Source organism: Melopsittacus undulatus, chromosome 18 (genome assembly GCF_012275295.1).
Source record: "Melopsittacus undulatus isolate bMelUnd1 chromosome 18, bMelUnd1.mat.Z, whole genome shotgun sequence".
NCBI classification, from domain to species: domain Eukaryota; kingdom Metazoa; phylum Chordata; class Aves; order Psittaciformes; family Psittaculidae; genus Melopsittacus; species Melopsittacus undulatus.
The window spans coordinates 2,053,907-2,078,081 of NC_047544.1; the positions used below are offsets into that span (position 1 = coordinate 2,053,907).

Below are 24,175 nucleotides of genomic sequence, written 5' to 3' on the forward strand. Positions count from 1 at the left end.
CTAGAATCCCTCTCTTTCAGCAAGGAGTGAGTATCTGTTTCAAAAGCCTTTGGAAAGAAGCTTCGTATTCAGAGTTGAAAAAGTTGGCGCATTCCCCTGATTTGCTTAATAAATGGGATTTTTCCTAGATGAGTCTCTAACTTCACCTTTGTTTTAATGGGATTAAGGTCTTGGAAGGAAAAGAAAAAGTAGCTTTCATCAAAGTGCCAAGTAGAAGTACAAAGAAAGCTGAGAAAGGAACCAGTGTGTGCTCAGGTTGCTTTTGGAATGCCGCGAAGGAGCTTAATGAACTGTGTATTAATATCCATAATGATGTGGAGGTAGCTGAATTCTGGGGTTATTAATGCTCCACAGGGGGACCAGGAGGACTGTATACTATTATAAGTCAGATGAATGTGTGCCATAAACAGTGAGAGAGGTAGATGGTGCTGCAAGTAAGACTATAAAGTGGTGATGTGTTTGATAAAGAACAGTGATCCCCTATTTCATCTTTATTTACTGGAAGCATCATTGCTACCTAGAGAACACTGCAGATGTCATTTGATATCAGTCACTTCATGTCAAGCTGTGAAAGTGTTATCTCCTACATCTTGCTTCTGTGAAACATTATCTTGTGACTTCTGTATAGGTCCTCCTTGGTCCTTTGTTAGGACTCTCTTAACACAGACCATCAAGCACGCTGGTGGGATCTCATGCTAAGGGTGGCGCACAGAAATTGGGTGAAACTTGCCTATTGGAACAACAAAATGAGAGGAACAGGGTGAAAGATGAGTGAGAAACAGCTTGACCTATACTTTTGGCCAAAATCACCTTCAGCTCGCTGGAAATACTCATATTTCAGCTATTTGTGTTTGGAATCACAGCCTAAATAAGCTCTGATGAAATAACTTGAGGAGTTTGAAAGCTGCGAGATGCTTTGTGAAACATCTCGGTTGGATTTAAGTCTCTCCTCAACAAGCTCATTCACACAGGAAGTTAATGAGATTTAACTAATGTGCTTTAAATCAGCAGAAGGTTGGAGCTCGGCATAACTTTCCTGGGTGTCTTTGTACAGACATGCCCTAATAACGTTGGTCAGTTGTTAAGACATTCTATATTGGATAGCAGTCAAAATACCAACTACTTAAAAATTCATTAGTGCCTCCAAAGAAAGAAACCCTTTGTGCTTTGAAGACCTACTTTGAAGTGAGGGGAGAAACTAAGGACCGAAACTTCTTAAAGTGCCCAGCAGCTTGTGTGTTTTAGAAACCTAAATGGTTTGAGCAGGTTTAGCAGTGCTTCACTTCCACAGCAGGTAAAGGGTGGTGATGTCTCTCTGTGTAGTGTTGTGTTAGGCATTTGAAGCATAATTCTCTGCTTTAAGTGTGGATGTAGTTGGGGTTGAGTGAAGCGAGGAGGAGGGAAATAGAATCATAGAATGGTTTGGGTTGGAAAGGACCTTAAGATCATCCCATTCCAACCCCCTGCACTTCAGTCCAATTTCATTTCATGGCTGCAAGAGACACCTGGTAAAGACAAACCACGAGTGTTTTTTGGACCACAGAGGCTCAGTTTCCAAATAGCCTGAGGAAAAGCTCTGCTTAAGACTAAAAGGAGGAAGATGGTTTCTACATGTAGCAACAGAAGATTCCACACGGGTGCTGTGCAGCGTTTTGCATGTCTGTAAGATGATGAAAACCCCCTTGGAAGGTTCAGAAGATGCCCTTTGGGCACACGTATGTATTTGGGCAGTGTGGAGCTGAGGACCTTGTGGGCACCGTATCCAAGTACCTATCTGGAGATGTAAGAACTCGTGAAGCAATTGAACTTGTGGTTGTGGGTCTGCAGACAGCACTTTGGTTGCATCATGTTAAGTACTTGTTGGCTCGCTCATGAGGTGCTTGTTGAATGCTTAGAAATGGGGAGGACCTTTTTGCTTTGGAGGAAAACATCAAGCAACTGTCTGGATGGTTTTGAGTAGTAAAGTTGCTACTGTTTTGATTGCTTGTGATTTGGTCATAATTAGTGTAAATCCCCATGATAATGTGTTATTTGCTTTTGAACAGTTTCTCAGAAATACATTTTTCAGGCTTCTTGTATTTTAGATCTAAGACAGAAGCTCTTCCCTGTGAGGATTCAAGGCCAGGTTCGATGGGCCTTGGGAGCCAGGAAAAGGCAAAGTATGAGAAGCACCATGTTGTCAAACCAGGCTCTGCAGTGGCTTTGTGTCCTGTCCTGATGGTACCAGATCTGTGTGTGTGGAGTAAAGGCTCCTGGCTACGAGGGCTTTCCTCTGGTGAACTTGCACCTGGACTATCCCCTGCAGTAGGCTGCTTGTCTCGATACTCATCTTATCTAAGCCCTCGTAAACCCATGTCAGTGTTTGCCTTCCTGGGTTAATCATGTATGAGCAGCGAAGATAATTTGGTCTAGAAAGAGATGGATGTTAATCAGTGTCTTGGTGGAAATTTCACTTGTAGCCTTTCAGCTTGATCCAGGGTGGTTGATAATGCATTGGGCTGGGTGCACGTAGCTGATGCTGAAGGAGGTTTATCTCTGTTTTCCATTACTTTACAGCTTTTAGTTGGTTAGGGAAGGCTATAAAATGTCAGTCACCTCCCTTAGCTATGCTCGGTGGCTAAGAGGTCTGATAAAGAAGCATGATACCTTTCAGGTAAGCTGACCTGCTGCTGCCTAAAGATTTCTGTTTCAGTTTGATTGCAGCATAAAAGTCCTCTGAAAATCTCATTAGTATCTGTTCCATGAATGCAAGAGAAGTTTGGAAGGTTGTTCTCCTTGTTTTCCTTGAATCCCTTCCCCTGACACATGTGTTTGTTGTTAGTGTGCAGGTACATGTATGGACACAAAACACCTTCCCTCTTTCTAGGAAAAGCAGCTGATGAGGCTGGTTTTACCGGTTAATTTGAAGTTGCTCCTTCGTCACCATCTGGGAACCCTCATGCAAACACTGTGATTGTAGGTGTTGTGTTTCAGCTCCCAAGAGTTAATCCAAAGCACAGCTTACGTGTGTCCTCTCCTGCTGTACTTCTCAAGACCAATTCCCAAGGAATGATCACATCTTCTTTGAGAAGATAGGAGTCTTAGCGTTGTGCAATGCGAAGTGGAATAGGATTACGTGGTCTTTTGCATCAGTGGAGATGTTAGTTAATGCTAACTAAGAAGCTTATCATGCCAGAAAACCTTAAACCAGCTCTCCTTGATGGCAGGTTTCCTGCTGGTGTAACTCTCTCAGTGGTGTTTTATTGGCATGGCTGCATTGGTAGGGAGGTGGAATTGTGCCTTTTCCCTTTTCCTTTCCAATGCGAGATGATAAAGCTGCCAGACCAAACCACGCCTGTCTCCATCACTGATTTTCTTGGAGAACAAAACCCGTCTCCATTGACAGAGCAAAGCAAATGCTTTTCTTTTCTTTTTCATGTGTGCTTCAACAAAATCCTCCACCCTTTGCAATAGAAGCAAACAAACCCCCTCCAAAAACCCCACCCCAGTCATCCCTCCTGCCCCCAGACCTTGAACTGGTACCTGCCTCTTGCCTCTAACCTGCTCGCATCACTCCCAGGCCTGCCCAGGCAGCCTGGAGAGGAAGGTTCCTGTAGGGATTTGAAGTGGAAGCAGACAAACTCATTTCACATTGCTCTTCATGTCTGGAGATTGGCACTTCTGATGAGAAGTCGGTGGTTACTGGAAAAATGGGGATGCCTTTTTTGTTCAGGTGAGCACTCAAACTGGTTTGCTCCTTCAGTCTGAAGTGAGAAATAACTGATTATGCTCTTAATATTTAGGAAACAAGGCTTAATGAAACACTTATTTGAAGGCAGTACTTGCATTCCTTTTGGGTTTAGTTGGGAGTGCTCAAGGGTATCTCAGTGCCCAAGTGCTGTTTCTTAGGTACGGCTGTCTTCTGTCTTGAAAAGTGAGATTGCTTTGAAAGATTAAGCTCTCTTTAACCTCAAAGAACCAGAGTCTTCTAGCAAATGGACAACTAACAGCTATGAAGAGGTTCTGAAACATCAGTACTTGGTAGTTTCTCACCCAGTCCACTGGTTGAAGGGTCTTTGTCCAGTCTCATGTTACTGCAGTTCCAGTTGACATCCAAACTATTGGCGTGTTCCTGAGCAGTGTTTTGGAAGAGAAGCTTAAGAATGAAACCAAACCCCACTTTTGGGGGTTTCTGATACCTACATAACTGTGGGTTTTTAATGCCCCTTAGTGGCATTTCCACCTCTAGAATCATGGAATGGTTTGGATTAGAAGGGATGTTAAGATCATCCAGCTCCAACCCCTGCTATGGGCAGGGACCCCTTCCACTGGAGCAGCTGCTCCAAGCCCCTGTGTCCAACCTGGCCTTGAGCACTGCCAGGGATGGGGCAGCCACAGCTTCTCGGGGCAGCCACAGCTTCTCTGGGCACCCTGTGCCAGCGCCTCAGCACCCTCACAGGGAACAGCTTCTGCCCAAGAGCTCATCTCAGTCTCCCCTCGGGCAGGTTCAAGCCATTCCCCTTGGCCTGTCCCTGCAGGCCCTGATGAAGAGTGTAAAATACCTGCTGCTTTGACAGCACAAGTAATGTTTTCAGTGGGTGTTTGGTAGCAAACTCCCCTCTGTTGCTGCATAGCTGGGTACAGGAGTACTTTGTTCCCAAAAATGCCATGGAAATGACTATGATATTAAAGCAAGATCAAGGTTTCAACATAATTGAAGACCACAAGAGAAGACTGAGAGAATAATCAGCACATTCCCATCCTGAAAGAACTTTAAAATACCATCAACTTTATCTTTAAACGCTCATCTGTTAATGATCAAATCAAAAAGAAATGATAAGAGTTGGTGAGTCGGGAGTGTGAAAGGAAACCAGGGCTGCAGGGCACAAGTCTTTGTACATATATCTTGGGTATTGAAGAAAAATGCATGTCTCTCTTCAATTCTAGGTGCCATTGATGTTAATGATACTTAGAAGAGCAGCCCCAATGCCCCAGCTGGATTACTGAGCACTTCAGAGATACCTGGACGTGCTGCTGTGGAAATAAGGAATTGTCCTTGGTCCTTGGCCTCTCACCCCAGAGCATCCCCTTGGTGACTGTGTGCAAGTCCTTGGCATTCTGGAAACGATGGGGATTGGTAAGAATACCACTTCAAAATCAGTGGAGGCAGGAGGCTCAACGGAAGGCAAATATGAGGATGAAACTAAACATCCCACCTTTTTCACCCTGCCTGTAAGTAACACATCCAGGTAATATCCAAATAGTACTATACATATCCGTATAATACTATACATATCCATATAGTACTATACATATCCATATAGTACTATACATATCCATACTCCAAGCTCAGTGCGAACGGGTTAATAATGATTTGCTCTAATCGTGTTGTGCAAAGTGTTTATTTCCACAAGTAGCTACTGAAACCTCCTTTGCCACTTGTTGTTTGTATATAAACATGGCCAATTGTGGTGTCTGTGGTTATTTCATCTGTGTGCTCCAAAGCACTGCTGGTCCCAGGACATGCAACACTCCAGACAGCTCCTCAGGAGAACAGTTAGAGTCATGGCATGGTTTGGGTTGGAAGAGACTTTAAAGGTCATCCAGTTCCAACCCCTGCCACGGGCAGGGACCCGTTCCACTGGCGCAGCTGCTCCAAGCCCTGTGTCCAACCTGGCCTTGAACATCCCATGTCCCAAGCCCCTCTCCAGCTTTCCTGCAGCCCCTTTAGGCCCTGGAGCTGCTCTCAGCTCTCCCCTTCAGGAGCCTTCTCTTGTCCAGGCTGCCCCAACCCAGCCCTTGCAGCAGCTCCATGGCCTCCTCTGGCCTCACTCCAACAGCTCCAGGTCCCTCTTGTGCTGCTGTCTCAGAGCTGGATCAGGACTGCAGGGGGGGTCTCCCCAGAGCACAGCAGAGGGGCAGGAACTTTATAACGTTTCCATGGTCCCACCTTTCCAACCTGTCCAGGTCCTTCTGGATCTCATCCCTTCCCTCCAGTGTGTCACCCAAACCACACAGCTCAGTGTCATTGGCAAATGTGCTGAGAGTGCTCAATCCCATGCCCATGTCACTCACAAAGATATTAAATGGCTCCAGTCCCAACACCAACCCCTGAGGAGCACAACTCATCACTGATTTCCACTTTGACATCGAGCCATCGACTGCAGCTCTTTGAGTATAACCATCCAGCCAATTCCGTATCCAAGTGCTCCATCCATCAAGTCCATGTCTCTCCAGTTTAGAGACAAGGAGATTGTGAAGGACAGTGTCATCAATTTCCTTGCAGAAGTCCAGGTAGATGGCATCAGTCGCTCTTCCCTCATCCATCAATGCTGTAGCCCTGTACCACTGTTGACTGTCCTACTACAGAAGGCACCAGCCCCTGGTTATGTCCTGATTTGCTTGACTAAGGAGGCAACAAGGAAATATTTATTGTCTTTTCTTATGCAGGTTTTCTTTTACATCATTCTGTTTTGCACATCTGCCTCCTAAGAACTCTTCCCATCAGTCTCCTGATGGTTTCTTCCCACCCTCAGTGGACACTGTCCAGGCTTTGGGGAGCTGTATGTGATGCCCGTCTATAGCATGTCTAGGAATACAAATGGTTGCTTGCCATACATGTAATGGTTTGTGACAAGATGTCAAACACGAGGAGAGAAAATGGAGTGACCTGAGGTGGGATCCCAAAGAGAATGTTCATTTGAAGACCTTGTGTTTCTTTTTCCTGTTTTATTTCTAAGGTTGTGATAAATGGTGGAGCAACATCCAGCGGTGACCAGGATACAGAAGACACCGAGCTGATGGCCATCTATACTACAGAAAATGGCATAGCAGAGAAGGTACGTAGTGCTTTCCTTCTAGGTGAGAACTCATTCTTGCTTTCCCAATTCTGTTATTTGTCCACACTGGTTTTACTGGGCCGAGAGATTTCCTTTCTCCCATCAGCCATGCTGACTTGCAGATTCAGATCAAGCCTGGGGGAGTTGTGTCCTTGTGACTCTTCTGGTCACACGTTCTGGTTGCAGAACACAGGGAGTGACTCAGCAGATGTTAGAAGCACTTTGACCTGGCACCAAAATCTGTAATAGGCAGTTTTCTGATTTCATTTCCATTGGCCTTTTGCATGATTTCCATGGTAAGGTCATTCTGTGCTGTTCTTCAGGCCTTAACTACTTCTGCATTTAGTCAAGGAAACTGGTAGTAGTGAGCGCCTTCAAAAGCAGAAGCTTTCTCATTCTCTTTCCTCCAACCTCATAAACTTAATTTTTCTAGTCCTTTTTCCAAGTAGGGGACTGTTTATTATCATAGAGTGACAGCTTTATGAATGGATTTCAGGTCATACATAAACACCCTGGAACATTTTTCCTTAGGATATTGATGATTGTATCTGAGATCATTCAGGATCAACACAGTTGAGGCCTCCAAGGGAACTGGGGCTGTTTAGTCTGGAGAAGGCTCACAGGGGGCCATAACCCTGTCTACAGCTGCCTGACAGGAGGATGGAGCCAGGAGGGTCAGGCTTTTGTCCCAAAGAACAAGGGATGGGACAAGAGGAAACGGCCTCAAGCTGCACCAGGGCAGGTTTAGATGGAGCTGAGGAACAATTCCTGCCCCAGAGGGTGCTCAGGCATTGGAACAGGCTGCCCAGGGCAGGGCTGCAGGCACCAGCCCTGCAAGTGTTCACACCCCCTCAGTGCCATGGGTCAGTGGTGGCCTTGGCAGTGCTGGGAATGGTTGGACTGGATGAGCTTAGAGTTGTGTTCCAACATAGTTGATTCCATGATTCAATGTGGTTGTGACTTCCCCAGGGTTTTTCTCAATTCCATCATTCCCCAGGCCTGTTCAGTAACATCCTTCCAAGTAGCTATGGTGTGAGTCTGCGCTGCTGTTTAAAATGAGAGGATTACAGTAAATCTGAAGAGCACCTTTCTGTATATACTTGGCTTTGTGGTTAAGCCTTATCTCCAAAAAGCCTCAACTTGGCCAAACTGTATTTCCAAAGAACTCCAGGAATGCCACAGTGTGTTTTCATCCACTGTTAGGGATGGTCTGCCTGTACATCTCAAGTACTCCCTACTACCACCTTGATCATGCTGATGTTTTCATGGGCACATTTTGGCAGCTGCTGACCTGCAGTGTCTGTGGTGGCTGGTCCATGGAGCACGCTCAGACTAGCGTGGAGAGAAACCATCTGATAAAAAGCCTTGAGCAAAAGGTGCTGGGATGAAGTTGTGCAACCAAGATAAGCGATCTCTAGACGTTGAAGCATGTCTTCATGGCCTGTTTTTACCATGTTTCTCTCCCTTCCACTTGATGCATGGGATCAGAACGGTAAATGTCTGTTGATAATTCACCTTAAAGAGACCATGAGCTTTTAATCAACCAAATCTGCTTGAATTAAAGCTTTGCTGTGGCTTATAATGAATGAACAATGAAAGGAGGGGCTGCAGCAGTTAAAGCCTCATCTATTAAGATAATATTTCTGGTAATCTGGGCAAACCTCCTGCTTTTCACTTCAAATAAGTGTGTGCATGAAGCATCTTCATGGCTTTCCATTCCTCTTGAGAGATCATTCCCCAGAAAGGCAAATGAAAGACCTTGATTAAAAAGCCTCTAACAAAGAGGACTGAAATGTATTTAATTGCTGGAGGATGCCCAGTGCTTCCATTGACTCACAAACGAACGCTCCCCCTGTTTGTACTTATTCTGTGCTTCTTATTCCTTTTTGTGTTGTCCCACCCTTGGCCAGTTAAAAAGAATTAGTCTCTGATTGGTATCTCCCTCAAGAAGGTGCAGTTTGTTCCCAGCAGTTCCCTATGGCATACTTGGCAAGTACCAGTAGTACATTAAACCAGCAGGCACATGCTTAAGGTATGGGAGGGCCAGTGACTACCCAATGACTTACCCACAACAGTCAGAGCCAGACCTCACCTGAGCTCTCCAATTCCTCACTCTTCAGTCTTGGTCTCTTTCATGTTAGTTCCCTTTAGCCATTATCTGTGTTCAAGGCCAGGTTGGACACAGGGGCATGGAGCAGCTGCTCCAGTGGAAGGGGTCCCTGCCTGTGGTAGGGGGTTGGAACTGGATGAGCTTTAAGGTCCCTTCCAACCCAAACCAGTCTGGGATTCTGTGATTCTGCTCCCATCCAGTCTCTGACCAGCCTGGCATTGTGCTTGGGATGCATGAGGATATACAGGTGTTTTCCCAAGTCCCACTTAGAGACAAGATGCATGCAGGTTGCTCAGTGCTCGCCCTCCAGTATGAGGTGAAGCTCTAAAACTCAAGTTCCTGCTTCTTTTCCTTTGTCAGTGTTTCAGGTCAGGAGAGTGTCATTCCTTCATTGACTGGGTAAAGACAGGCATCAGTTGGCAAGATGAGTTGTGCAGTGAACCATTTCCTTGTTCCTCTATATAGGAGCTGTACCTTATTTAAACTCACTTTGGTGAGGAGCTTGCTCAGTGCTTGATGCTGTTTGAAAGTGGTTTCTGATGTTAGTTTTGCTGTGTTTTGCTTTTCCACTGTGATACCCTCAACCTTTCCATAGTGATGCGGTCACTTGCACTCCCTCAATTGGAATGAACCCATTGGCATTTGTTTTACTAACAGAAACCTGAGATAAGAGGGAAATGCCCTGGCTCAGTTTGGCTTCCTTGACCTTGGAACCAAAGGGATATTATCTAAGCGCAATCTGTGGATGTGTTGTGATTTTGGAAGCAGGAAAGACCTCTTGAGGCAAAGTCACCAGTCTGCCCAAGTTCCTCATCTTTGTGTAAGGCTGCTTCACAGGAGGTTTTTATGTTCTAGTGTGGATTAAGTCAGGACAGGAGTTATAGAAGGTATTTTTGGGGTTAGTTAAGCTGAAATGATACTTCCTTCTGCTTTTAGTGCTAGTGTTGGAGCTTTGGAGCATTGTGTTTTCATCCTCAGGAATTTCCAAACCAGAGAGCTGGAACGAAGTGGTTCCACTTAGTTGTGAAGAAGGAACGATTGAGCTCAATCTTGGTTTAATGGAGAAGCTGCAGGGATTCTGCTGTGTGTATATGTGCAGTCAGTTGTCTCTTAGCCCCCTGCAAATGAGAACACATGCTAGGCTGGAATGTGGTCTCACTTAAATTCCTGTAGGCTTGGAGGAAGTCCTCTGGACTAATAGGAATTGGCCATGGATGTATTTAGTTATAATGAGCAGTGTTTTCTTCACTGCTTCAATGTGGGGTGGAAGCAAAGCTAATAAATCCTGTGGCTCAAAAAGGTTACCCAAGGCTGGAATTGAGTAAGAATTAAGTGGGAAGCAATTACTGGAATGAGGAACTGTCTTGCCTGTGATTTTGGTCTCTTATGCAAAGATAGCCAGTCTGCTCTGAAAATTGCTGTCACTGACTCTTCTGCTTAGTTCTCATTCTTCCTTTTTGACTTTAATAAACAGTTCTGTCATGATAATCCCATTTTAGGGCACCTTTTGGCTGCCAGATTGGCTGTATCATAAATGAGCGTTAGTGTAAATCAGCAGGGGCTGGCTGAGAGAAGTGAATGTGTTTGGTACAAGCTCAGTAGTTACGGATGGAGATGAGAAGAAGCCATAGGTAAAAGGCTTGAAAAACATCACACATCAGCATTGCTTGGGACTATGACACCAGTTCTGGAGTATCTGGGAATTGCCTGGCAGTTCCCGTGCAGTTTATTCCTAGGTAACACTAATCCACTTCTTCACCCTCCCTCTCAAACAGAGCTCTTTGGCAGAGACACTGGACAGCAGCGGCAGTTTAGATGCCCAGAGAACTGACATGATTTACACCATCGAAGATGTCCCTCCCTGGTATCTCTGCATATTTTTGGGGTTACAGGTATGTTCTCAACCAGCTGTAATTTTCCCTCTGTCAATTTTAGAGCTTGCTTAGTGTTTTCTGTGTAGTTCATTGCAGTTGTATATGGGATCATTCTTCCCACACGCTCTCTTGTCTGAAGGAAGTGTTAAGATAGTGGGTGATCACCTTCAGCAGAACCTAAGATTATGGTGTTGATACTGATCTATATTATTGTTTGCTGCTTATGCTTTTGTGAGGTTCATTTAAACATTTAATCTTCTAAGCTGCTGTTAGTAAATGAGGGAGCAAAGGCCAAGTGGTAAGCTTCGGGAAGTGACATTTGGTACCTCTGGAACTAAGGATGGAGAGAGAGAATGGCTTAATTCTGAGATCTCGACTATTAAAGCTGCTGCTGTAGTTGTTTCAACTCTGCAAGCTTGATAGCATCACCCTGGACCTGTAGGCTCACTACTAGACAAGGCAGGCAAATTCTGTACTCCTTGGAGTAGAAGCATGGCATTCCTGCAAGGAGCAGGACTGTGGTGGTGAGCTGGACCCTACTACCAGCTCAGCCACACACTTGTTTGAGGCAGAACAGCTCTTTCAACTCCTTTCTTTCATGAATAGTAACAATATCTGTCCCAAAGGAATGCTGAGAATTTGTTAATATCTGTAAAGTATGTTGAGATCTCCAAACAAATACATTCCAAAACATCCTTTTTATTTCTGCCATTCCTCAAGGCCACACAGGATTCTGTAGGGATTATATTTTTACTTCTGTTGAATGTGGTGAATCTTGGGTTTTGTTTGCTTCATGTTATTTGAATTGAAGAAGTAGTAATGTATTTGATTTGAAGAAGAGTTAATGTATTTGAACTGAAGAAGAGTTAATGTAATTGAATTGAAGAAGAATTAATGTATTTGAATGGAAGAAGTAGTAACAAGTACTTAGTTTCTGGTACTTGGGAGCTTATTTGCATCCTAGTTTGTGTGTGCCCTTAAGTTCACTTGTAAGCTGATGTTATTTGCACATGGCTGAAAGTGAATGGAGTTATTTATCTGCTTTTCTGAGTTGGAAGCTGTTTTCAGTGCAGTTACCTAGATACCTCCTCCTCAAGAGCAAAACCCATGTAGCTATTCAAACAACCCCGTTCATCCTATAGCAGTAGCATTGTTAGCAACAGGCCACTGGTAGCTCAGCAGGGAAGGAAGATATTTGAAGAAATGCTTAGGAGCAGGAAGTGGGAACTTTGGTGGCTCATTCAGGAGCAGAAATAGCCAAAGCAAAAGCAAAGGTGGTCATAAGTGTATTTACTTAATACTCTGTAGACAAGGCCCTGAGTGCCATGGGTTAGTGGTGGCCTTGGCAGTGCTGGGGTAATGATTGGACTTGGTGATCTTCAAGCTCTTTTCCAACCTGATTGATTCTATGATTGGCTGCAGTATCACCAACCCCTTTTTCTCTTCACAGCACTACTTGACATGCTTCAGTGGAACTATAGCAGTGCCCTTTCTGCTAGCTGATGCCATGTGTGTTGGATTTGACCAGTGGGCTACCAGCCAGTTGATTGGGACCATTTTCTTCTGTGTGGGCATCACTACATTGCTGCAAACAACTTTTGGGTGCAGGTGAGACTCTGGACTTGTGTCTAGGTGTTGAGATGATACGACTAGATATCTGTTGGGAATCCCAGGTTGCTAGCCAAGATCCAAGAGGGAGGTAATCTGTTTTCAAAGGATACACATGAAACCCAAGATAACAGGTCAAATACAGGGCAGTTAGGGAAAGTATTTGGAAAGCTGCACCCAAAAAAGGGGATATACTAAAAGACTTTTACTGATATCTTTTTAGTCAAGACTACCTGCAGTTAATCATTGTGTTTTCTGCCTGCTTGGCTCTCTGTGCTCATAGAGCAGCTTGCCTTACTTATAACAGTAAATGTTCAAGTACCTCATCTGAAAGGAGGCAGAAGAGCACAGTCATGCCCTTTGGTGGTTTGAACCTCTCTTTCAATGGGAGTGGTGTATTCTTCTTCCCCCCATTCCTTTGTGCTGTATGTAGGGAATCAAGGGCTTGTTGATTTAGGCAGGAGCTGGAAGATAAGGACTTTCATTGTTCAGCTCTAAGTGTCTCCTCCCTGGATTTACTGAAGATTAAACTCATGCAGTTTAAAAGTGCAGAGCTGTGGGTGGAGATGAACTCAAAGGTGCTTTGTTTGCCTGGACTTCTACCAATTTTCTTCTTCTGCTTGAAATCTAGCAGAAAAAGCTTAGTTTTTACGCTTCCTGACACTTGTATTTCTTCACAGAGCTCAAGTTTGTTACATTTTGGTTGGTTTTCACCCCCTCTAACTAATCTTGGGCTCTTTATTACTTACTGCAGAGTGATTTGGGGCTCTTGCAGAAACCAGGATGTTCCCATCAGGTTGACATCCCCTGTTCCTTCTGTATAATCCCACCTCTGCAGTCTGTGATGTGATGGTTTTGTTGTTGTCTTGGGGGTTTTATCCAGTCCCTTCTGCTTGCACTGTGAAGTCCTGATGCAGCTACTGAAGAGGCAATTGGGTTTGGGTTTGAAAAGAAGTATTTAAGGAGAAAATTTCCATGGTTTTATAACTCTTTCACACGTGATTCGGGTTTTATGTAAGGCTGGGAATGGGATCTAGCCACGATGTTGTCTGAATGAGATTTTGAAGTATTTATTGGCAAGTCTGTCAACTGCAAAGTATTTCAGCAAATAAAGCCACGAGGGTTTCAAAAGGTCAAATTCCATGGTTTAAAGGTCCTTAAAGATGGATTGAGCTCAGTTGTGAGGTGGAGTTGGTTTGGTACCCATACTGAGTTTAGGAATTCAAGCTATTTGGTAGATGATGTAATAAGCCAAAGATCTGGCAAGGATTCAGAGTCATTACTACATGAGACAATCCCATACAACTTTACTATACCTTAAATACATCCCAAATATACCTAAACAGTTCAGGTTTGTTGCTGTGCCCAGCACAACATTGAGCATTCCTACATCTGTGTGACATGTTCAGATAATGAAGACATTTCCAGATGGCTTTAACTGCATAAAAAGCTCTTGTCTTCACAAGGGCTGGTGCCAAAACTGAACAGCTTCATAATTTATAGCCATGAAATTAAAGTGATATCCCAGTCATAAGCTTGGTGGTCCTTTACCCAGCTAGTAATGAATGCCTGGCTTAGCAATGGGAAATGGAATTCCTAAGTCATGGTCCAAGCTGCCACTGTCTCTTCAGAAAGAGCCTGATCTTGGTTGGATGATTTTAGTAATAAGTTTAAAGAAGGTTGGAAGGGACCTTAAAGCTCATCCAGTTCCAACCCCCTGCCATGGGGAGGGACCCCTTCCACTGGAGCAGCTTGCTCCAAGCCCCATCCAACCTGGCCTTGGGCACTGCCAGGGATGGGGCATTCAGCATGGAGCAGTACCATCATCTGCATTCATCAGCCTGCAGGACATTCATCACCCTCATACAAAGGTTGAGTGAGTAGCCAAGCCACAACTGCCAAGATCTCCTGACTCAATATGTGTGCAGGGTATTTCATGAGTAACAGACCTCAGAGTCTGGACCAGGTCTCAGCACAACTGACTTCATCACCGCAGAATGTGTTTGCAATGTATATTTACAAAATCACTAGGAGGGGGACAGAGGACTGTGTAGGTGGTCAGAGGGAGTAACAGCTTGTTGCAGGTATTGCATATTTTGCCATGGGCACCAGCTTGCTGACTTTGCTCAATGAACCTTGAAAAATAAGGTGAATCATTCACTTGGTGCTACCAACTGGCTCCTCGCTAAAGAGAAAGCTGTGTTTAATTTGATGAAGTTTGACTTTCTAATGCAGTTTTCACCATTTGTTGTAGATGGGGCAGCTTTTTACATTGCTCAAACTCCTTTCTAGTGGTAGTTGAGCTACTTTAACTTCCTGCTTGTGAACTTTACAACCAGTGTTAGAAACTTGCATCTGGTTTGATCTTTTCTGGGTTAAGCTTGTGTAGGATTTTTCCCCCCATAGTTCTTTTTTCCCTTCTCTGTGCCTTTTCTGATCTCTATCTTAAGCTACTACAGTTAGTTCTTTCTCCTTTACTAGCAATTGCCCTGGTGTTGAGGCACTTCATTGCGGCTGTGAACCAGCCATAAACACGAAGCAGTAACTAGAGCCTCAGGAGCAATTAAGTGTTTCATGTGTTAAAGAGTTTGAGATCTGCTATTAAAGAGAATCTTATTGCAACCCATTAATGACAGTATTTATAGAATAGTTCAAAGTGCATCTTTGGAGTTAAGTAACAACAAGATATTTGTGATGTTATGCAAGCTCTGGCTGATTGAATGAATATGTGGCTGGTGCTGGTAGATGCTCTTTAGCTCTTAAACCTTTTGGGAGGTGTAACCACCAATGCTAAGAATGTCATCTTGAAATTCTTGCAGTCTTTGTGTTTATTGTTGGTAGCCACCTGGAACATCTAATCAGCTCTTATCAATCTAATAGTTATTTACACATACACTTAAAGATGAATGTATAAATGATTGTACTCCAAGTCATGCAGAGGGAAGGCATTGAGTATGCAGACTGCATACTGTCCTATTAAAGAGCTTTTCTGATGTGGCAGGATGGTAGAAGCTGCATGTTCAGCACTGGGGCTGGTACTTACATCAGGCTGTGCATCTGTATCCTTGTGCTGCTGAGTCAAACCCAGCCAGAGTCTGGTACCTACGTGCTGGTAATCAGTTGTTACAGTGTTGTATTAACTTCATGCATGTAGCATCTTCTGTCAGGTCTTGGGTTTGTGAAGTCTTAGTATATAATTTCTGTGGCTGTTCTTTTTAATAAGACATCCCACTTGTAAGAACCCCCAGCAAAGGATGGTTTTGAGGATGAGTTGTAACTGATAACCTGATGCGGGACTGTAACAGCAAGAAATGTCAGTGTCTCTTCTTTCCCTTTCCACCAGGTTACCCTTGTTTCAAGCGAGTGCTTTTGCATTCTTAGCACCTGCTAGAGCAATACTCTCCCTGGAGAAGTGGAAGTGTAATAACACAGGTAATTGTCATTTATGCTTGTTCAGGTTTAAGTGACGAATGACCCAGATCACATAGAGTGTGACTGGCAAACCTTTTGATACAGAAACTGGAAGTAATGAGTATGGAATGTGAAACAGTCTCACATTTAACAATGTTAACACTTTTGTGCTGTGGAATAAGATTCCTAAAAATGCCCTTGTGGGATTGTTGGGGGGGTAATACAGAAAACGCTGACAAGAGACAATCTAGCAATAGTATGAAACAGTCCTTTTGTTAACAATGTAGATAAAGACAGGACTCTATAAATGTTCCTTTATGGCATTAGGATACAGTGAGTCCAGTCAAGTGCTGTTAAGTTCAGTAGTAGGAAGTTGCAGCATCACCTTAAGACCTCTGTTTTAACCTATTTAACTCACACCTTTAGGGTTTTTTTGAGCAAGATTTGGCAATATTTGCATGTTCATTTTAACTTTTCCTCTGCTACCATCATCACCCTGAAAAGTTTTGACTTTATTCAGATGTGCAGTAGAACTGGTTGGGAAGGGGCTTTTACTTTAACTTAGGTAAGAAAACTGAAGTGGAAATAGCTCTGTTATTTTAATGGGGAATGGCTATTCAGTAGTAAGGCTGTGGGCAGTGTGAGACAGGAGTATAGAGAAGGCTGCTTGCTTTTAACTCAAGTTCTTCCTAGGGGTCCTTTTGATGCTCTAATCATGTATATTGGTATTATTTACATGTTTATACATCTCTTTTAATTCACTTACGGCCATCTAGTTAGTTTTCCTGCTGTTTTTTCCTATAGGAACTTAGCTTTGGGCATTCACAGTTTCTCCCTGGGGAGTCAGATTTAGCTACTGGGATGTAGCCCAGGGGTTTCCATGCCTGAGAGGTAAAGGCAAAGTGTGGCGTTCTTTAGTAAGTGTGTTGGAGGTTTCTGTGCACCAGAATGTGCCAGTATCCTTATACAAACCTTGCTGAAAGCAAGCGCTGCCTGATAACCTTTGATGGCAAAGCAATTTGTTCCACTACTTCAGCTTTTCAAAAGAAGCCTTTGCTGCATCTCACTCTTGAACCTTTTAACCTTCCAAAGGTGTCAGATGGGGTTGTTACCACGGGTCAGTTCATCAGGCAGTGAGTGACCTGAAAGGGTGAACAAGAGACGTTGGAGTACTTGATTCCTTGTGTGCACTTGGGTAATTCTCCATTCATCTGTTTAGTGGAGTTGGAAAGGAATCCCCTAATTGTCCTTTCTTTGTGAAAGTTATGATGTGTTTTCCACTTTGGGACAGTGGATAGAATTAGTGGTTAGCTCTTGGGGAGTGCACGTTCCTGCTTGATTTGTAGCATTGCAGAACCTTTATTGTGTGGAAATCAAGGCTCACTTGTCAGGCACAGCTCAAGGAGAGAATTATTTTGTATGATGTGATGGCAGAGTGGCCAAGGAATAAATCCCTGTGTTTTCTTCTCTTCTTTTTGTAAGATCTAACAGTTACAAACGGAACAGCAGAACTGCTTCACACTGAGCACATCTGGTATCCCAGAATACGAGAGGTAATGTAGGAGTAGCTTTTAGCTGTTGATCTGTCCAATTCCAGTTAAGTTCTCACCTAACCATCTGCGTGTTCTCTTCTTTAAGTTGATGATTTCTTCTTTCACTGTGATTTTCATTTGAATATATCCCTTTACTCATTTCCTGGAAGCCTTCATCTTTTCCACTTGTTCATTGCTGGACAGCAAATACCAGGAGCTAGTTCCCACATTCCAAAAGATGCTCAGACAAATGCACAAGTGAGATGCATTCTCTTTGCAGTTTGTGCTCGCTGGCAGCAGCTGAGCTGCTACCAGACCACTTGCCTGCTGTCACTGTTCAGTAGGCTGTCCCATGGAAGGTAACTATGCAGCTAGCAAAGCTGGTTCATCCCTAAGTGGCTTAAGTTGGAGACTATTCCGATAAGGTGTTGGTTCTCCCAAGAGACTTGCTGAAATAGATCCAACTCCTTCTCCACTCGCAGCACTGCAGTCTGAACTTCGTCGTGCTCTGCAGAGCCCAGGATGGGGGTTGTGCCCAGGCATCCCACTTAGAGTGGTAGATAGAGTAGTCCAAATTGAGGCGTGTGTCATGGAATTTATCTCCCATCCCGTTGCTTTGGGCTGCAAACCTTTTTCTTAATTAAAAACAACCCCTCTCTCTTCCCCATGTTCAAACCATAGCTACATCCTGCCAAGAGCCCTGCAGCCAAGAGGGCTGACAGTCTCCTGAGACCACAACGCTGCTCTATCCCAGCTTCTAAGGAGCACTTGTGAACAATGCAGCATACACTCTGCCCCTAGGAGCTAGGAGCATCACCTCCGTGGCGCCAGCAACCCTTGCCGGTTCGATCTGAAAGCTTAAAGGTTAGCCTGGACCCCAGGTCTCCTGTCTGACAGTGTCATGTGCTATCCACACAACTACCAGACTGGCCCACTGGTCTGCTGTGTAATAGTTTTGTGGAGAAAACCATAAGTGTTATGCTTAAGCAATAAGTCACTTAAACCTAATGAGCTGTTTTATGACGAAAAGAATTGGCTGAGTTCTTCTGTGTCACTGAATTCTTTTAACTGCAGTTTGTAATCCAGAGCACAAAAAAAAGAGATGTTTGGGGTTTGCTTGTAAGATGTGACTGAGCTGTCTCCTTCCCCTTCTTGTGTGTTCAGATCCAAGGTGCTATTATCATGTCCTCCTTGATAGAAGTGGTGATCGGTTTGCTCGGCCTTCCTGGCGCCCTGTTACGATACATTGGACCTCTGACCATCACACCCACTGTTGCTCTCATCGGCCTCTCTGGTTTCCAAGCTGCTGGAGAAAGAGCAGGCAAACACTGGGGTATCGCTATGTTGTAAGTACCCCTGGGGCTTCTTGGCTTAGGTCCCAGTTGGTAAGTTGTCATGCAGGAGTCCTGGAGTGCCAGGGAACAGCTCAGCTGCCCAAGGTAGCATTGCAGTGATCCCAGCATGAAGAAAGCCTGTGTGGAGGAATCCATGTGGCTATGGATAGGGTCAGCTGGCAATTTGGGAATAAGGACAGCAGCATCTTAAAGGGGCAGGAAAGGAAAACAGCTGAAAGTGAGGTGTGAGAGCAGAGAGTTTTATAAGGCAATAGTTCTGGGAGCCCTTGGCTGGGTCTGATCCAGTACTAGGGAAAAGACCATTCAGCAAAGCACCAGGGAGGTTAGTGACCAATTTCTATTTCTATTTTTATGCTGCTATTGTGAATGTTTCTTATTCTTATTAGCAAATACCATCAGTAGTAATGGCCCATTTGTACTTATTCTGGTTTGCTTTTCTATAGCCAAGTGTGTATGATGGCAGAGCACATCTATTTCTATGATCACCATCAGTCCAGGAAGCCTAAGAAGAGAGATTTCTCTTTAGCAGACAAAAGGGCTTTTAGAGTGAATTTAGGGCACGATGCACGTGCTTCTGTAGGTATAGATGTCAAGGAGATTAAATAATTAAGATTAGTGGTATGAAAGGGAATAACTGAGAAGAATGAGATGAAGAGAAGACAAAAGCTTCCTGTGAGCTGCTATTTGAGTCAAATAAGAAGGGAAACCACCTTTAGGGAGGAGGAAGTTGGCTGAAGCAGTTGCTGTATTCATTGTATAGTGACCAACTTTGGGCTGGCTCTGGGAGCAGAAGGAATGACTTGATGAGATGAGGTTCTGGTCTGACAAATCTGTTTGCACAGTGCTTTGGACATGTAAAATATGCTATAAGTGCAGCCTATGATTAGAAGGGCTCTTTAATTCTCTTTTCTTTTGGATGCCAGCATCACGAATATTTTTGTAACTCTATTCTGCTAAGCAGCTGACCCAAAGAAACATCTTATTTTCCTATCAAACAAATTCAATGCAGATTGGGCCTCATGTTAAATCAATCAACCAGACCTTCGGTGGATCGGACATGGAAACGTGGAATTAAAGCTGACGTTTTTCAGATGGAAAAAATACATCCATTTCAGAACAGGATTGAAATATGACCCAGTCAATAAGAGATTCTGGCTTCTGTCACACACCAATGTGCACTTAGAGTGTCCAAATAACTCCACGGCCACCTAGAGCCACTCCAAAGTAACTTGATTTCTACAAGATGTGGCACTTGAGATTGTCTTGGCTGTTCTGCAGAGATAAAACTGCTGTGCTGCTATCTGCTGTAGCAGAATAATCCCTGTGGCAGGGCTGCTCTCCTCTATTAGCTGCAGATGCTGTTTGACATGACTCTCAGGTTCCCAAACAGTTCTCTGGCCTTGCTTGTTCTTGCAGGTGCCAAGCTGAAGTAATTTCATCCCTAAACCACATCACATCATGATGTGTGGAGAGGGAAGTTATTCCTGAATCAGGCTTTGCCTGCATCTCTGCTGAACAGACCTGTTTGTTTGGGAATTTCAGGATTTGATGTTTCACAGAACCCCCTGGTTTGTAGCCAAGATAATAGGATTGAAAATACTTGAATTTATTATTTCAATGATTATTTCCCACTCTATTTGAGCAAGCTGCTCCAGTGGAAGATGTCCCTGCCTGTGGCAAGGGTTTGGAACTGGATGAGCTTTAAACTCCCTTCAGTCCAAACCATTCTATGATAAAATAATGTAATATTATTACATTCCTTACAACTCTGTACTAAATAAATCAAGATACACCCACCCTCCCCTAAGTCCTCAGGGCTGCTGTCAGGGTGTGGAGCCCATCTTTCCATAATGGACTTTGGGAGAGATGCCAGAACGTTCCCTGAATGCAAGGAAAAGGTGCCTTTATCACTTGAGTCAGGGTTATAAATGCCACCCTTCTGCTGAGCTCTTTGTTCTGGAGCCTGAGGGAGAATAAAGCTGGGTTTGTTTCTTACAGTCTGAAACTGATCTGGGGCAGAAAAGGGAGGTTTAAACATCCACCTCCTTCTGCTTTTTAAGTCAGCTGATAAAAACTTCATCTCCGATTTCAGAACAGCTTTGCTGCTTCAGACAGTTTGACTCTTTGTGTGGCCTCTTTATAGCAGAACTGGGATTTGGCTGCTTCAGAATTGAGCAGCCTCCCCTGGGCTTGTAGTTTGCATTGCAGTGGGTACTTATTTTAGCTGTAGAGTTGAATTAATCGTTACCACGTAGAGGAGCTTAGTTTTGATGAGGGAGGGAATGCATGATACTTGAGGCTTCTAAAAGCCGTGATAAATTGGGTCACTCCACTGCAGTCAAATGGATTCTTGGGGTTTTGGGCTTGATTCTGCTTAATTTACAGCTGCTTAGTGAAAGATATGTGTACAAAATAAGAAATGGGGATTATTCAGAACTGAAGAGAATTTCCCTTGACAGGAGGTTTTCAAGTGCTTTGGAGTTTTATGCAACTGTTGGAAGTGTAGAAATTCATTTACACTGGCCTCCAGTTTCCCAGGTTCTTCCCATTTGGAGCAGGAACCTGTGGGCTTCATATGAGGAGCAACCCTGGCCAGACAGTTTGAGTCCAAAGCAGGCAGCAGCGCAGCATAGCTCTTTGCTCTGAAGCTTCCTTTAGTTGCTTCATTTCCCTGTTTGCTGCTGGCTAGTTTTGCAACACTTTAGAATACAAATTACATCGATTTGGCTTTTGTGGAATAATAATCTATTTTAAAAGTATCATCTTGTGATGTTCTGTGCTGAATTTCGGATGTCTTCAGGTGTCTGAAGAGCCTGAACAGGTTTGTGCTGAGAAGGATGCTGAATGCATCGGTGCTAATGATGTGTCTCTCTTGTCCCACCCTCCTTCTCCTTTTTTTCTCAGGACTATTTTCCTAGTATTGTTGTTTTCTCAATATGCCAGAAATGTCAAGTTTCCTTTACCCATTTACAAATCCAAGAAGGGATGGACAGCATACAGGCTGCAGCTCTTCAAGATGTTCCCTGTGAGTAGCTGAACTTGGTCTTCAGTTGGCTAAAGAAACCGGTTTGTGTTTGGGGTGGGTTCTTGATTTCTCTTAGCAATAAAATCATAAAGGTGAGAAGAAAACTTAAATAGACTTATGAGAAAGTTAACTGAATGGTTCATTTATATCTATACATTTAATGTATATATTTATATAGATGTCTCATTAACATCAGTGCTCCATCCCTGGCAGTGTTCAAGGCCTGGTTGCCTAGGGCTTGGAGCAGCCTGCTCTGGAGAAAGGTGTCCCTGCCTGTGGTAGGGGGTTGGAACTGGATGAGCTTTAAGATCCCAACCCAAAATGCTCTGTGATTCTGTGGTTTGCCACAGGAAATAGCCTCTTGCTGTAGTCTTGCAGATCCCATTCTGGTCTCTGACCCTCACAAAGAGTCACTGAAGTGATGAAGATGAAGGGGAGTCATTGAAGTGATGAAGAGGGGAGGGAAGGGGATAGAGAAGAAAGTATGTTTATGCATGCAGTGAAAGCCTAAACTGAGCCCTCCAAAAAGGGATGGTGAGATCATTATCTTCTAGTTTTATGAAAGCAAGACATGGTGCTCCATGTGAAAGGCTTTTCTTTAGTTCTCTGGTAAAATTGAGCCTAATTCACTGGTTTGTTTAAGTGCCCATTTGGAGACTTTCCCATTTGTTAGCAAAGAGAGGAGGCTTGCTCTAATTCGAAAGCTTTTGTAACAGCACCTTTGTAAGGGGCCAGAGGGAACCACCTCATGGATCTGTTACAGGATTAGCTGTTTGTTCAGACTTAAATATCACTTAAGAGCACACTGGGATATGTGTGTAACAGATACCCTCTGCAGGAGCTGTTTGCTGTTGATGAATATTGCCAATGATAGTAAACAGCTCCTTTTTCCCCCTTTTCTTTCACAGATTATCTTAGCTATTTTGGTGTCGTGGTTGCTTTGCTTCATCTTCACTGTGACAGACGTCTTTCCCCCTGACAGCTCCAAGTACGGCTTCTACGCTCGCACAGACGCACGCCGGGGAGTGCTGTTGGTAGCTCCGTGGTTCAAGGTTCCTTATCCTTGTAAGTATGCCTGGGATTCAGAGCTGCCTTGCTAATAATATGCCCGTGGGAATCATTCCTGTTGTTTTCAGAAGCTTTGCTCTTTCCCTCTCACTTCCATGTTCTGATGCACTTCAATGTGCACTAATCCAAAGGCACTGTAGGTGGGGGTATGATGTTCTTTTGTCTGTTTTCCTCTTTAATCTGATAATTTAAGGTCTTGCCCAAGAAAGGCTGAGTTTCTGAATGTGTAGAAGGTATTTGCAGGGTTTACCTAGGTCGCTCTTGACTTCTAATAACATAGTGTGACCGTACATGTAACATGGAGGAAGGTGACTCCCCCTCTATACAGCCCTGGTGAGATTTCCTCCTCCTGCAGTCCAGATCCAGCTCTGGGGCAGCAGCACAAGAGGGACCTGGAGCTGTTGGAGTGATCCCAGAGGAGGCCATGGAGATGCTGCAAGGGCTGGAGCAGCTCTGCTCTGGAGCCAGGCTGAGAGAGCTGGGCTGGGGCAGCCTGGACAAGAGAAGGCTCCTGAAGGGGAGAGCTGAGAGCAGCTCCAGTGCCTAAAGGGGCTGCAGGAAAGCTGGAGAGGGGCTTGGGACAAGGGATGTAGGGACAGGACAAGGGGAATGGCTTGAACCTGCGCGAGGGGAGACTGAGCTGAGCTCTTAGGCAGAAGCTGTTCCCTGTGAGGGTGCTGAGGCGCTGGCACAGGGTGCCCAGAGGAGCTGTGGCTGCCCCATCCCTGGCAGTACTCAAGGCCAGGTTAGACAGAGCCTTGGGCAACATGATCTAGTGTGAGGCATCCCTGCCAGAGCAGGGGGTTGGAACTGGATGAGCTTTAAGGACCTTTCCAACCCAAGCCATTCTGTGATTCTATGCTCTCAAAGGTCTTTTCCAGCCTAAATAATTCTATGATCCTATGAAACTGCTGCACGTTTTGATACCTGAATCCTTTTCTGTGGCACAAGAGATTTCAGTTTTCTTTCCTTCACAGTTCAGTGGGGACTGCCAACAATTTCAGCTGCTGGAGTAATAGGAATGCTCAGTGCCGTTGTTGCCAGCATTATTGAATCAATAGGAGATTACTATGCCTGTGCCAGATTGTCCTGTGCTCCTCCTCCACCTATTCATGCAATAAACAGGTATGTCAACAAAAAACGAGTGTTTTTCAGTGTCTTCAGCTACTTTTATGCTTTTATGGGGTTTTTCCTCCTTGGAATAATGGAAATGTAGCATTGGAGACCTACTCCTATTCCTGTTGGAGTCTGTGGATGCTAATAGTACAGTTTCTACAGGGACAGAGTCCCTAAATCAGATCTGGAATCGGGGGAGCCTGTCACATTCACCTGAAGTGCAGCTCTAGAAATAAAGAGCAGCTAATGCAAGTTTGA

At 44.3% G+C, this 24,175-nt stretch overlaps 1 protein-coding gene across 1 annotated transcript in view; it reads left to right on the top strand.

The window, feature by feature from the left end:
* The window catches only part of SLC23A2 (solute carrier family 23 member 2), a 49,535-nt gene that overhangs the window by 15,249 nt on the left and 10,111 nt on the right, over positions 1-24,175 (top strand). Inside the window, exons 2-11 of the mRNA XM_034070397.1 lie at positions 4,927-5,211; positions 6,720-6,818; positions 10,704-10,820; positions 12,253-12,410; positions 15,754-15,842; positions 17,304-17,374; positions 18,518-18,699; positions 21,613-21,733; positions 22,642-22,798; positions 23,779-23,926. Coding sequence (XP_033926288.1) covers positions 5,107-5,211; positions 6,720-6,818; positions 10,704-10,820; positions 12,253-12,410; positions 15,754-15,842; positions 17,304-17,374; positions 18,518-18,699; positions 21,613-21,733; positions 22,642-22,798; positions 23,779-23,926 — 1,247 coding nt within the window. The 5' untranslated portion in view covers positions 4,927-5,106. The remainder of the gene's footprint in view (positions 1-4,926; positions 5,212-6,719; positions 6,819-10,703; positions 10,821-12,252; positions 12,411-15,753; positions 15,843-17,303; positions 17,375-18,517; positions 18,700-21,612; positions 21,734-22,641; positions 22,799-23,778; positions 23,927-24,175) is intronic.